Genomic DNA, 13469 nt, shown 5'->3' on the forward strand with positions numbered 1-13469 from the left:
GCTATTTTCGAAAATAGCTTCGAAAACAACGATAACAATGATAGTGTAAAACGTCACCTTGAGTTCAAGACAGGCACATGAGGACGCAGTTTAGGCTGAACTGTTCGTTATCGAAAAAATTGTTCACTCCAGTAATTTGTAAAGAAAACTACACTCGACAAAGCCTGAAACTTTCGAATGCAATTTCTAGGATATTGTTCCTCTGAAATATTATTTATTCAAGGCAGCAGGTATACCAAGATTTGAAAATATGTTTAGAATAACTCGTCTGAAACACCTAGTGGAAGAATGCCTAACTCTGTAATGTACAGGACTGGGAAACGTGGAAGGAAAGTAATAAACACTCAAGCTCGCGACGTTCACGGCTCCCTGAAGGATTGAAATGGGTAAGGCTTTGATACTCATTGGAAGCACTTACATTCTCAGCGAATAGCGGGGATGCCTAAACACATCAAGAAACGTGCAATTATGCAAGAAATTTAAAACTGCTTTTTTGTTTGCCGAATGCGCCATTCCGACCGTAGATAATTCAGCGTTTGAGATCGCTATGGTTAGCGTTCTTCATTTTCGTTCAAGGCGTCCGCTTCATCTTCTCCAGATTTTATCAGCGTCTTGTGACACTAAACGTGTTTCAGAAGAGCAATACTACAAGAATGCTAGGAATGCGAGTAGTTATCCAATTACACGAGAGAACGTTTCATATCCTTACGATATATATCATCATCGCTCGTTCTAGGGTCCAAAGTAGCGAATGTTTAGAAACCTAAATACAGATTTAAGTTTTTCTGTAAAAGATGGATCAAAAAGCCTCTATAGTTACTAACGAAAAACAAAAACAAAGATTGAAGATTTAAACAGGCGTCATGGAAATTGGATTGGGGCATCGTGTTAAAACCTTTTGCGGTATGCCACGTCCCGCGCCTCCTATTGGCGACTACAAAAATGGTATATCTTACACCTATATACGTTAAGGACAATTGTTTAGCAGATCATGACCATGCTTCTCAATGCTGCCCTCCTCAACGCGCAATTGATTTAATTTTTATTTCCCTGCTATTTCTTGCCTTCGTAAATATATTTCCGTCGCGTTTTGAATGTGTCCGCATGTGCGTACAGTACTAATTCTTATGATCTAATTATCTATTCACTGGAGGAAAGAAGAAATTTGTTTACGCCGACACTATGAAAGGGCTCAAAGGAACGAAAAGACGAGTAAAACAGATGTTTCTTTCTTTGTTAGGCATGTGCTCCCAAACCCAAAGACTCAGCACTCTCATTTGGTTGATAACATAATCAACTAGGACCTGAAAATTGGAATTCTCTCGTACACCAAGGTTTATCTAAAGTTTTATTAATCTGATTTATTTATAGGAAGGGAAAGGCACGGTAACTGTCTCACTTGTTTTCTGTGGACACCGCAACCGTGCCGTTAGGGAAGGGAGGAAGGTGGGAGTGAAAGTGGAAAGAGAAAAAGAGGAGCCGTAGTGGAGGGCTACGGAGTAATTTCGACCACCTGGGGATCTTTAACGTGCGCTGACATCGCACAGCACACGGACGCCTCTTCGTTTCGCCTCCATCGAAACGCAGCAGCCGAGGTCGGGTTCTAACCCGGGTACTCCGGCGCAGTAGTCGGGCGTCTTACCACTGCACCACCCCGGCGGGGCTAAAGTTTTATTTGTGCTTGAAGAATATGGGACGGGGGTTGGGGGGGGGGGGGGGGGGGGGTTATGAAAATATGAATCGAAGCCTTAAAATAAGAAATATGACAGGCATTAAAATGCTGAAAATGACTAAATAGCACACGATATATGCTATAGTGATCACAAATGATCCGTAGTACAACTTATGCACCATGTGAACAAAGCATGCTCACCTGTTGACAAGTTAGCGATACTTCCCGCGAATGGATTGGAGGCCGCTTTATACGTCTACTGGATGGGGGCTATGGCAGCCACGCTTGCTACCTACTGTCACTTTCGCGGACCGCTTTAACTCAGTACATGTTAGTGCGTCATGAGTAAGCCCTTAGTACGCAACTGCACAAAGAAATAAATCACCAAGCGATGTTGTAGCTGGTGTGCAAGCGAAAGGCAGTAACTATATTTGCGGCCACTCACTTTCCAGCAATAAAAGAAAAAAACAATTTTTGTTTTCTACACGTGGCTTTACCAGCGAGGTGCCCTTGTGCAAAGAGCGTGATGTAGAGACTGAGAGGCTCCCAAACGCGGAAACATTTTCTTTTTTTTTGGTGGCATGGGTTCGCAGCACAGACACAGAGACCGTGTGCAACACAGCGATCCGAGATATTCTCCTGCCAGCAGCGGTAAATTGTAACTTGCTTTCGCGTCGCGCTGGAAAGTATGCATTCATGCTACGGCTCAGATACACCTGGACTGAGTTTTTTTTTTTTTTTCACATAAATGCTGGCTATCTCCAAAAGGCTACTATATTTCAATGATGAAAACCATAACAGGCAACCAAAAATGAGATATAAGAGCAGGGCTGAAGCACCATCAATATTAGCCCTGTCAAGTTGCTGCTTCCACAGAACGGTGTATATAGGTAGAACATTTCGCATCTTGTACATTAGAGCACCGCGCCTTTACAGCATCTCTCAATGTGTGGCGCTTTTTGGTCAGACACGCTAAGAAAGGTTCATTTATCGAATGTGAGCGGCCATTGCCTATGTTCGCAGTCGTGTGGAAAAATTTTCCAGGTATGCGGAAGAATTATTAACATAACTTGGCAAATATATTCTTAAGAAATATTTTGCGTTCTTCATTGTGGTGTGTGGGAAATAAATATAACATAACTTGCGTTGCATAATGACAATGTCAGACTATCTAGTTTGAAAACGTAAGCTATTTACTTCATTGAAAGTTTTGGATATACATCATTTGTTAAATACTGGCAGGGTTTCCTAACAGACTTGGGCTTCTGGCTTATGGTTTCAAATCAGGGGCGCCACACTGTCAAAGAATACGCGTAAAATGGTTTCGACAGGTTGGTTTCATTGTTTTTCGCTTTATGAAAGGTTTGAAAAGTATTACGGCAATGGTTTACCTGATAAAATGGAGTTTGAAGAGGAAACACACCGCGGCCCAAGACGTCAGATGATCTAGACCAGGTGCATATCAGAGAATTATTCTGCGTAGCTGCTGTATAAACTTCGCAGAATCTTTACCAATACTGCGTTTACCAGTGCAACGAGAACTGAACCATCAGGGTATTGAAAAGTGTCTGTTCATTGAAGCAACACAAGAGCGCATAAATCTGTGTGGTAAAGTAAACAATCAAGTTTACTATTGCTTACTATAATACTATATTTATTACCCTACAATATGCATCGACATTCAAAATATCGAACCGAAAATATATGTTAATGTATGCCACATTTATGCTACAAAAGGGTCGAGACGCGCTTCAGGGCAGTTGAGTAACATTCAATGTCGGGAGAAATCCACGAAATAAAAACACAAGCAAACCTTGTTACTGGGCTAGTTGAGGTTGGCGAAGATGAAAATGAAGTGTAGTTACTAGTTTGCGCTTGTGTCTTGTGCTGCCGGTTTTTATTCCTATGTTAGCGCACCTCTAAATCAAGATGAAACAAAAACAGTGTCAGCAGTTCATTTGCATATCTCTTGTTCAGAAAAATGTAGGCTAATGCATTGAACTGGGTGTTCGTGCGAGTTATCGCTCCATTCAAATGACAATCCGAATGCGTGTGAAATGAAGTGTTGTAATTTAATGATCGAGAAAGCATTCATATTATGTTGTTCAAGAGGTTTGTATTATTCAGTAGGACGATGAAAACGTTTTAAAAACATTTACGCTGAGCAAGCTAAGCACGTCTCGCAACTTTAACGTGTTTGTGTATAGTGAATGCCAACTAAAGAAAGCCAAGATGAAAAAATGAAAAATCTTAAATTTGCTTAGATACAAAGTAAGCAGCTCATTTAAAATTTTAAACTCTGATATCATCTACAGAAACACGAAAAGCACTCAGAATGCACACGGCGTTTAAATGAATATGGTCGCCAACCTTGCGCTTCAATTTCGTCGTGAGCGGTTGTCTATCTGGCGACGAAACCAGCAGCGCCAGCTGGTAGAGGAGGTAAATACCTCCCCATGCGGGAAGGAGACCCTGCGATGGGTGCGGCACCATGACGCCTACGCGGGTTCCCGCGAGAAGACGACAGAGAGTTTCTGGATCCAGCCGGCAACGAGAGCGGTCGCCTCCCGCCGCCTCTTCTCCCGGCAAATGCCGGGGGATAGCGGGCACGGAGTACGCAGCGCACAAGGGAGGACCCGTCGTGCACGACCGCCCGTCTTCTGGTTCCCAGCGGCGAAATGACCGGTAAATACCGCACGCTCTCGCCGCCGTCCACGGCAAACGCCGTGGTATGGCTTTGTCCGAAGAATGCGGCGCATACGGGAGATCCCGGCAGTCATATTCACGGCGCGTGTGCTAATGTCCGCCGCCGAAGTGGCTCCCCCCCCCCTCCACAGCCGGTGAGCCAGATGTCCTTCTTACGTAGCCTTGCCCTTCCAAGGAAAACCTTGTTGATGTATTGCTAGCAGGCGTGCTCCGTATTATTTGCAAGTGCAATAAATAGCATTCGAGTATTAACTTTGTGTCGTCCCTGTCCTTGTCCCTTTGTTCCCTCCGCGGGTTGCCAGCGAGGCCGTTGCATCTGTGGAGTGGCAGCGGGGCGGACAACCGCAACCCCTCATACCGCTACATAGTAGAGTTCTCTAGCACTATACGGCAAAAGAAATGCGCACAGTCGGTTGAAAGCGCCTTGTAAGAGCACCATTTCGAGATTTCCAAGCCGCGCTTTATTCTGCAATACATGAAAAGAAAACAACGAGCCAGTGACCATGTTTTCATCTGTCTTCGGCATTTTACTTTCATTATGCAACTTTGTCAACACGAGATGATCGCCATTAGACCCGTGGGACGCAAGTCGCCGTTTCGAAGTCACACCTCAAGCCTCTTCCGCATCGGGCTTTCGACGGTACTCCCATGAGAAGCTCTTGGAAGCAGGATTCGTTTACACCTGAAAACAAAAGAAGGCACAAGGTGTCCAGATGATGGGCAAAACACCGCGTATTTGAACTTCCTCTGTAAAAGCATGCTGCACGAGATTGACTGAATGAGAACGCAGTAACACCCTGCCCATACCAACTGGCGGTGTAGATCAAAGAAAGCGAATGGGGGTAATTAAGGAGGTAGAGGAGCATATATCGTAGGAAAGAAATACAGGTTAAGATGTGAGTGAATGGCTTATAAAAACATTAAAATACATACAAAGGCCCTGACATCCACTGACAGAAGTGAAAGCATAGGGTATTAGAATTTACTACTCACCACAAATAATAATGCAATCATGGAGGTAATTCATGACAAAGTAGAAAAAACGTCATGCCACCGGTGGTATATCTGCCGATGAATTTCCTACGCCATGCGATATAATTCAATACTTGTCAATAAAGATCTTTTGCTGCACGTGGGTTATGAAGAATACGTTTCAAACCTTTCCGAGCTACTGCTTTTAATACAAGTATACAGTCGCGGGTTAACATGACAGTTTCCGCTTCAGCCGCCTGTATGCCTCCTATATCCAGTGACGCCCGACGCAACAGTGAGCTAAATATGATACTTTGCAGATAGGCGATGCATCAGGAAATGTCTCGAAATTAGATCTTAGTGATAACATGGCCAAATAAAACAAACAGATGAGGAAAAGACCAATTTTACAATGCGATTATATTAGTACACGCCCTCTATTCCTCCGCCTCGATGATGTTTTTACTGCGCACGCATCGATAGAAAGCACAAAAAAAAAGAACAGACACAATCGCTCAGTGTATTAGAATAGCAATAAGAAGATTAGAATGACTTAAATTTCTATGTCCACAGGCAGCAAATATAAAAATCACTATCACGCCAGCTTCGTAGCGAAATGTTAAAAGAATTGGCGTCCTGTAATGAGCATTTACATTGCATGTCTGGGTGCCATTACATTGACCTTAACAAAACAAGGAATGTGCTTCCGCAGGGCATGCATTGCAACTGCGAGGCCATGTATCCAAGCAAATGTTCAGACTCCGGCCATCCAGGCAGCACGTGCCGTCACTGCCACGTATGTGTACCTGTCTGCATAAAAAAAAATATATATGTAACACTCGGGAAAGAAAAGAGAATGTTTCTGCAAGTTTCGCTTCAACCTAAGTTCTTGTTCGCGCTCGAACAAATACACGCCCTGTGCATTAGCAAACTACCGTGTGATTGGGATAAGTTAGATTCCCTCAGATGCAGTAAAAATAATGCAACAGAATAACTCAAAAGCCTCCACAAGAACATAACTAGGTACATTCACCAATGTTGGGCATTTTTTCTTATAGGTCTTAAGTTTATTTCAAGCTGTATAGATTCACATCCAGCAATATACCAGCATTTCAGTGGCCACAAACAACTAATTTGGCCCTGAAGATGAAGTCAAGCTTGTTAAATAATTATTTACTTATCTGATTTCATATACAGCTTCTGTTTGTGTGCTGCGGTGAAGATGCTTTCGTAGAGTGTTCGAGCTGTGAGAAGGTTTAAAGCAGCCGCTATGCTGGGCTACTTTAAACTGTACTGTGGCTTCCTTTTATTTTCTCCTTTGTCTTCTTGTTCGCACTGTTTAAATTAATGATGAAAGTGTACGAACTCGCCCAACAAAGTATCTTGGTAAGCTATGCTGGGAGCAACGTGTATGGGCGTATTATGTCTATCTATTGGGCTGCTAATGAGCCAATCTAATATTTCTTTGTGTGGGCGTATTAAGTCTATCTTTTGGCCTGCTACAGAGCGAATTTATTATTTCTGAAGTTCAGTAGCTGTTTTAACCCTTCGACTTAGTTTTTCCTTTGTCTTCACGTGTCGCTATGTGACAGGAAGTCTACCTATTATTATCTAGGGCATGAATAGCCGCACACTACGTTCCTCACAATATCCGGTTGAGAAAATTACTAGCAGGAATCATCTTTTGTATGCTGCTATAGGCTGAATGTAAGCTCGGACGCTGTGAACAGTACTTCAGGTGAGGGTCAAAGGAAGTACCTTTGCAAGACAAACAGAACCACCTTTGCAGGCTGCGAGGTTCGAAACTGGGTTTTGGGCCCACTGCGGAGGAGGGGCGCGCAGCGGGGTTTACGGAGCTTCTCCCAAACGCACACCCCTGGAAAAGCCGAGCGCCAGGCCGTGGGACGCTTGTATACCCATTTTTACCGGTGGGTGTCCGACGGTGGGTTTAGAACTAACCACCTCGCGCAGCAGAGACGGGCGCTCTGGTATCACATTGCCATTCATGTGAGGTAATGAAGCAGGAGAAGAAGTAGCGCACTCCTAAATTTGACAAGGTTAGGATTTTGTATCGCCACAAAGAGGAGATAACGAGAGAGAGATAGTGGAATCATATTTTATTTCAACGGACAATAAGTGTGTCAGCAAGACTTCTCTTGCTCTTTCAAGCAAAAAGGTGTCTTTTTTAAGGGATTTTTTGGGCAGTAGGTGAACCCAGGGGTTGTTTCACGTGACTGTTTCGTTTTCTTCATGTTTGTTTTTTCTGGGCCTTGGAGTAAAGGGCTTAGGCATAGTTGTGAGTCAGCGCTTCTACTGTTTCTTTATCTTGTCCTTTGTCTTCGTGTTCGCGCTGTTTATATTAATAATGAAGAAGATCTACGCCCTAGCTATTAGTAAATGAGCTGTGATTCGTCACTCACCCAGCTGTTTGATGCAGAAAGAGCAACACCCACAGAAGGTAGCGCTTGGTGTGACGACGCCGTCACAGTTTGCTTCATCGACAGGTTGACAGGACACCTTTTGGCAGTAGTTCTCGTCGCATACGATGCAGGTGACGTCTGCAACGAGTGCTACGAGCAGCACTGCAGCGATAGTCACAGCCGGTACATTCCACAGTGTCATCATTGTCGTTTACTGAAAATCGACCTGGGTTGTGTATAATAAACATTTCGTCTTCACGATTAACGAAATTAGGCGCAAAAAAAAATAATAATCGTAATGATTGTCACAGCACGGCGATGGTAGAATAAAGAACAATATATGGAAGTTAAATTTATAACATGCAGCACCACTATTTCGCTTGTTTTCGTGTAGACAATCAATGAAGGAAAATTTACTCAGCAATCCAGTGGACCGTAGCTAGATTCTAGTAACGTATTCATGAACGTATAGCATGTAGATATAAATAACAATTTTATACTACTTCGTGGTGCTTTTTCGGATTCTAAAGGACGTGCATGAATGGAATTTTGAAGCCAAGACCTAGTACAGATTGAAGCAATGCATTACTCAAACGCAAGGCAATTCAAAATTGACAAAATGGCAGGGGTATAAGCGAACTGTCATAACATCGCCGCAATTATATTCAAGCTAGGCAACCACAGAAAAGAAAGCTCACCTCTCAGTCAAGGCAGCAGTGCAGCCTTCCTTTGGCAGATTGAATGGTCCCTTTTAAGCGGCTTTAGAACGGGCTGGTGCTGTCGCAATGATCCAAGCGTACGACTACCTTGCTTCCTCTGTAATTTGGCATCTTTCCGAGGATTGCATGGCAAAGTTTCTTTTCAATTTCCACAAAACGATTCCGCAAGTTTTAGTTGAAATGGCAACCAGGCGGTAGCGGTTGAAGCGGAAGCAGCTGAATTTATGTGTAGTACCTCTACTTTCCCGTTCTAGTACATCGAGATAACTGATGGAAAAATAGATGCGTACACGTGCCCTTTCGCCATGACGTTTACGTTTAATAAAGCAGCAGCGTCAGACTCAAGGCGACCCTTTCCTGTCCCCGTTTGTTAAGTGATAGCTTGTGTACAGCTCGTTCGATCGAAAAGGCGTCGACGTAATAGTGGTAGTACTAGCGGCCCTCCACTCGGAAATAATTGGCGTCTGCATAAAAAATCGCTTCATGGTTATTTGTGTTTATAGTGACTGGTGATTGAACACGAAGTAAAATCCGCTCAATTAATAGATAATTAATCACTTAATGAAATAAAAAAACGTGCCAAGAAGAAGGAAAATGGTGTTCATGATGTAAAAATGCTCTGAATAAAATGTGAATGATTGATATACTAGTTAAAAAAAATTCGAATGTGTAATTGAGCAGTTTGTTGAAATTATAAAAAATTAAAAACGCGTTGAAATGTATAAAGCTACGAAGAGTATAAATCCATGGTTTGCATTGTTTGCATTGTTGTTGTAAATCTATTATAGTCTTTGTCGCTTGGGGATGTTAAACCTTATATCTTAAATTACAAACTTGAATGCAGATTCTTCACAGCTCCTAATAAAGGCCACGACATCAGTAGCACAAGATGTGAATGACGTACTCTGCTGCTTTCTCTTCGGTTTAAATACACATTCAATTACACATTCTTCTTTTGTGATTTCCAATTTCATATTTCCTTCGAATATATGTGGTTAGGCACTTAAAATTTTCAGCTGCTCTATAGCAGCTGAAAGGATTAGCCTAATTCAAGGAAGTAGCCAACATTAACTCTTTTCTCGTTTTATAACGACAATACAGAGTAGCATTTTCTATTTCATTATAGTGTCAAGCCTCATGTGATGATATGGCAATGTATATTTCGCAAGAAAATTGACATAACACCATCCATTATATAAAATTAGGCGGTGAGATTGCTAAGAAAGGCTGAAGGGGCTTCGTCGTAGGAAAGAGCATTAATTGCATTCATGAGACATATTTAGATGGAAGAGGGCAGGGTTCATAATGAAAGAATTTCAAATTCAGCATAAGTGCAAAATGCTGAATGCATCGCGCTTTTCAAATTACCTTCCATCGTAGCGCCTTCGGCGCAAAAAAGTGGAACAAACGTGTTTTCAATACATCTTCAAAATACTGCTTCGAATTCGGAACCTTGATTTTAGAAGAAAACTGCGTATATCTTTAACGCCGATCTAAAGCTGCGCTCGAAAAACAATTTCTATATCTGCAACACATTTTAATTATTTTTGACGGCCCATTTTTTGAACCTACAAGACATTAAAAAAGCTGCACTGACGACACAGTTGCTATTGCTTTCAGGCGTTTTCATTTAACGGTAGTAATATGAAACACGGCTTCGGAATGATGCAAAAGTAGGTTTTTACTGGTACGGCCGTACTATAATATCGGATAAATTGGAATACCTCATGTTATTTTTTCATATGTGACTAAGTATAGAGAACAGGTGCAATGAAAAAAGAGGAAAACACGTGCGAGTGATGACTTGCTAACTAAAAAATACCTTATATCACCATTGGCAGTGCTACAGAGGTCGTCAGTTCAAAAAAGTGAAACATGCAAATTTAAACGTTTTGTTGCAACACTTGAGACAAACGGTATTTTACTCCTGGGTATTTTATCTCCTTTGAAGATAAAGAATCAAATAACGACGTTCAGGACTTAATTGTGGCAGGGGGTAAGTATCCTCCCTGAGCGCTTGTTTTCCTGATCACGAGCGCTATTAGTGCCGCTTCTTGGTATTTCGCATTGCATGTTCGTTGCGTCGCATTACATTATTGCTTTAATTGACCTTCAGAATGTTTTATTAGTTGCAGTTTGTTCTGTTCTATTTTGTACTGCTTCCATAACGTATGTAAACCTACCGGAACAAAACCTACGTGAAATATTCTCAGTTCCTGTTTGCCTAATTAATGGGTAGCTTACAGATGTGTAGTCAATAAACAATATTTATTCCACTACTATTCTTCCGAAAGGATAAATAATCTATAGAACGGAAGCGTGAGCTATATAGCAGATGTTCTTAAGGGACTTACCTTTGTCATGCCTTTATCTCAATCAGTTTAGGAACTCATGCATGCTGACAATCACACAATAACTTTGCAAAAATGTTTAAAACCGCTGCCGTCATATAAAAACTTTTCGTTTTAGAGAGCAGAACTGGTGATTGACTTAGTTTTGTTTGTGCAAACCCTGACAGGAAGCAGAATAAAAACATTTTGTTTCTTGAAGACTTATTATACATTCAACGCTTTGATCAAAATTTTTTTTACACTTCACTAAGACATCGTTAAGCGTTCACAGTAAACGAGGGAAAACGGAACGTTAACTTCCTGATTTCTCCTCAAAGTTGTCATTGCTGGGAAATAATGGTGTATATCTCTACAGATTTTGAACGTGGGCGATATAGTTTCTCATCATGAGCTGCCAACTGAATTACTCATCCTTTCTGCTATGCGCCACCCCCCCCCCCCCCCCTTCTTCAAGTAGGCCGGCTTCAGTGAAATAATTGACGCCAGCGCAGCAGGAAACGCCATCTTAACTTTTATTTTCTATATGCAGTACGGTGACTTGGTACTGGTCTTCAAGAACTGGTTTCCCCTTCCTTTTCTTTTTATGCTGTAGTAGCCCATCTCGCCTATGCTCGTAACGTTAGCACTGTTTTCGCACCGTCTGCTTGTGTACCCCGACCATCCACTCTTACAATTCACTGAAATAAATGTGCAGTTCTTGTTTGTCAGGGATTCTGTAAACAGCTCCGCAGCCCGGCTGTGACTGCATTCATTAACAATTACACGAATACCTGGAAAAAAAAAAAGCATTATTTATATTATTACACTTAGCGAGGTAACTATGCAGATATCGCGAGCGAACATCAGCTTAAACAGAGTGCTACAATGCAGACTTCTTATTTTGCCAGCTCGACGAACTAAAAGAAGATTCATAGCAAAGAGCAGTCTACCTTCCAATATAATGAATTCATTTTACTTCTCTGTTGAAGAATGCGCAGCTGCAGTGCCTATATAATAATTATCCCCTGTTTTTTTTTTGTTTTTTTTTTGTGGGCTGCGAATGAGTATCACTTCAATGTCTCATTACTGGAAAAAAAGCCTAAGCAGGCTAAGCTTTATAACAAATGCGAAAACAAGTACCAAAGGGGTGTTTAAAAAAAAAAGGAATCAATACAGATACAAGAAGTAAACGACCTGCGTAATCCATACGTTTATGAATCCGTAGGCCTCAGGCTAGCATTGTTATATATTGTTATTCTACCAAGACGCGACAGTCTTCATAATAAACTCAGTTTTACTTTCAAAAACAGGCTGTACGCGAGAACAAAATGGCTCGCTTCTTTGCTGACTTTAACTGCACTTTCAGAAAAGCTAAACCTTGCTTTAGGAGAAATGTTTTTTTGAAAAAGAATATAGTTTCCTTCCTGATAAGCATCTTTATCAACCTCTTCTGAAAGACGGCATTGAGAAAAAAATTAAGTGCTCATAAGAAAGCAAGTCCAGTTGATGCATATTCGGGATTCCCGGAGAAACACGTTGGCAGGTACATACGTAGCACGTCACCGAAAAGGCAGAGGACGAATTTAAATAAAAATCGGTGCCTCCATGCGAAGAAAGTCTTTTCCAGGCTCTCTACGTTCTGCCTTGCGCTTGTGGGGCGCAATGTAGGGCGAATATAAATCTTGAAGGCCCAGCTACTTTGCTCTTATAAACATGTCAATGCGCCTCCTGTAGCATGTCAACCTACATCTTTGAACTATCGCTTGTTTATCTTCTATTTCGGATTTTTCACTTTGAATGAAATCCCTCGTGTGCTTACAAGAGACTTCGCAGTTGTGAAGTGAGTAAATGTTATTAATACCTGTCCTCAATCGCATGGTTGAACCTTTTATATCGCGGTGAAGCTTTGTGCGTTCTGAGCTATTACTGCAATAATAGATATGTCTTCCAATGCCTCAAAGCCGCTTTCTAAAGTTCATGTGAGTGCTTCTTTTCACAGAGTGACAAAGACAAGAAAAATATTTCGTACTACGAAGCTGCAAAGAACTTGGACTTCCAATTTTTTCGACCACAGTTCAGCAGTTCCCTTTGCCACAGAGGGATAAATAACAATGTTGATACCAAGTGACCAAAATCTAGTTTGAAAAATTATTCCTGAAAAAATACTAAGGGTCTTGGTTTTGAATTTTTTTAATGAGTTCGTCATGATGCTGTATCCAAGCCTAAAATGTTACTCTGTGTTTCCCCTCTCAATACCCCAAATGATGATGGCGGATGTGCAGATGTAGAACAGAGCATAATTTTTAATACTCCTACACTCGTCAATACGCTTGAAGAAGCGTTCGGGCTTTTCTCATACTGCCGACAATTTGGCTATCTTGGAACAGGTTTCTGGCAACGAAGTTGGTCACTACTAATCTTACAGTTGACTACACAACGCAACACAACACATAAGTTATGAATTTTTGTTTATTTGAACAGCTTTTGTGTTGTAGCTGTAATGGGGTGCAAGCTTGTCTCTTTTAATGGCTAATGTTGGGCGGTTCGAAACCAAGCAACTAAATATGTCGACGCTACATTTGGGTGGCTACTGGCTCGACCTCGCTGCTGAACTGTGGATGAGGAAAACACGTTTTCGGCATGTGGTGTT

At 41.7% G+C, this 13469-nt stretch overlaps 1 protein-coding gene across 1 annotated transcript; it reads right to left on the minus strand.

Annotated features, from left to right (window-relative positions):
* Window positions 1-4833: 4833 nt before the first annotated feature.
* Window positions 4834-8726, minus strand: LOC146175678 (uncharacterized). The gene is made up of 3 exons (XM_084580841.1): window positions 8469-8726; window positions 7771-7996; window positions 4834-5060 (listed from the first exon to the last, which is right to left on the minus strand). The coding sequence occupies exons 2-3, from the start codon at window positions 7973-7975 to the stop codon at window positions 4948-4950; spliced, it is 318 nt and encodes a 105-aa protein (XP_084436967.1). The 5' UTR covers window positions 7976-7996; window positions 8469-8726; the 3' UTR covers window positions 4834-4947.
* Window positions 8727-13469: the final 4743 nt, after the last annotated feature.

This window comes from Amblyomma maculatum, chromosome 10 (genome assembly GCF_055883805.1).
Source record: "Amblyomma maculatum isolate TAMU_Amacu chromosome 10, ASM5588380v1, whole genome shotgun sequence".
Taxonomy (NCBI): domain Eukaryota; kingdom Metazoa; phylum Arthropoda; class Arachnida; order Ixodida; family Ixodidae; genus Amblyomma; species Amblyomma maculatum.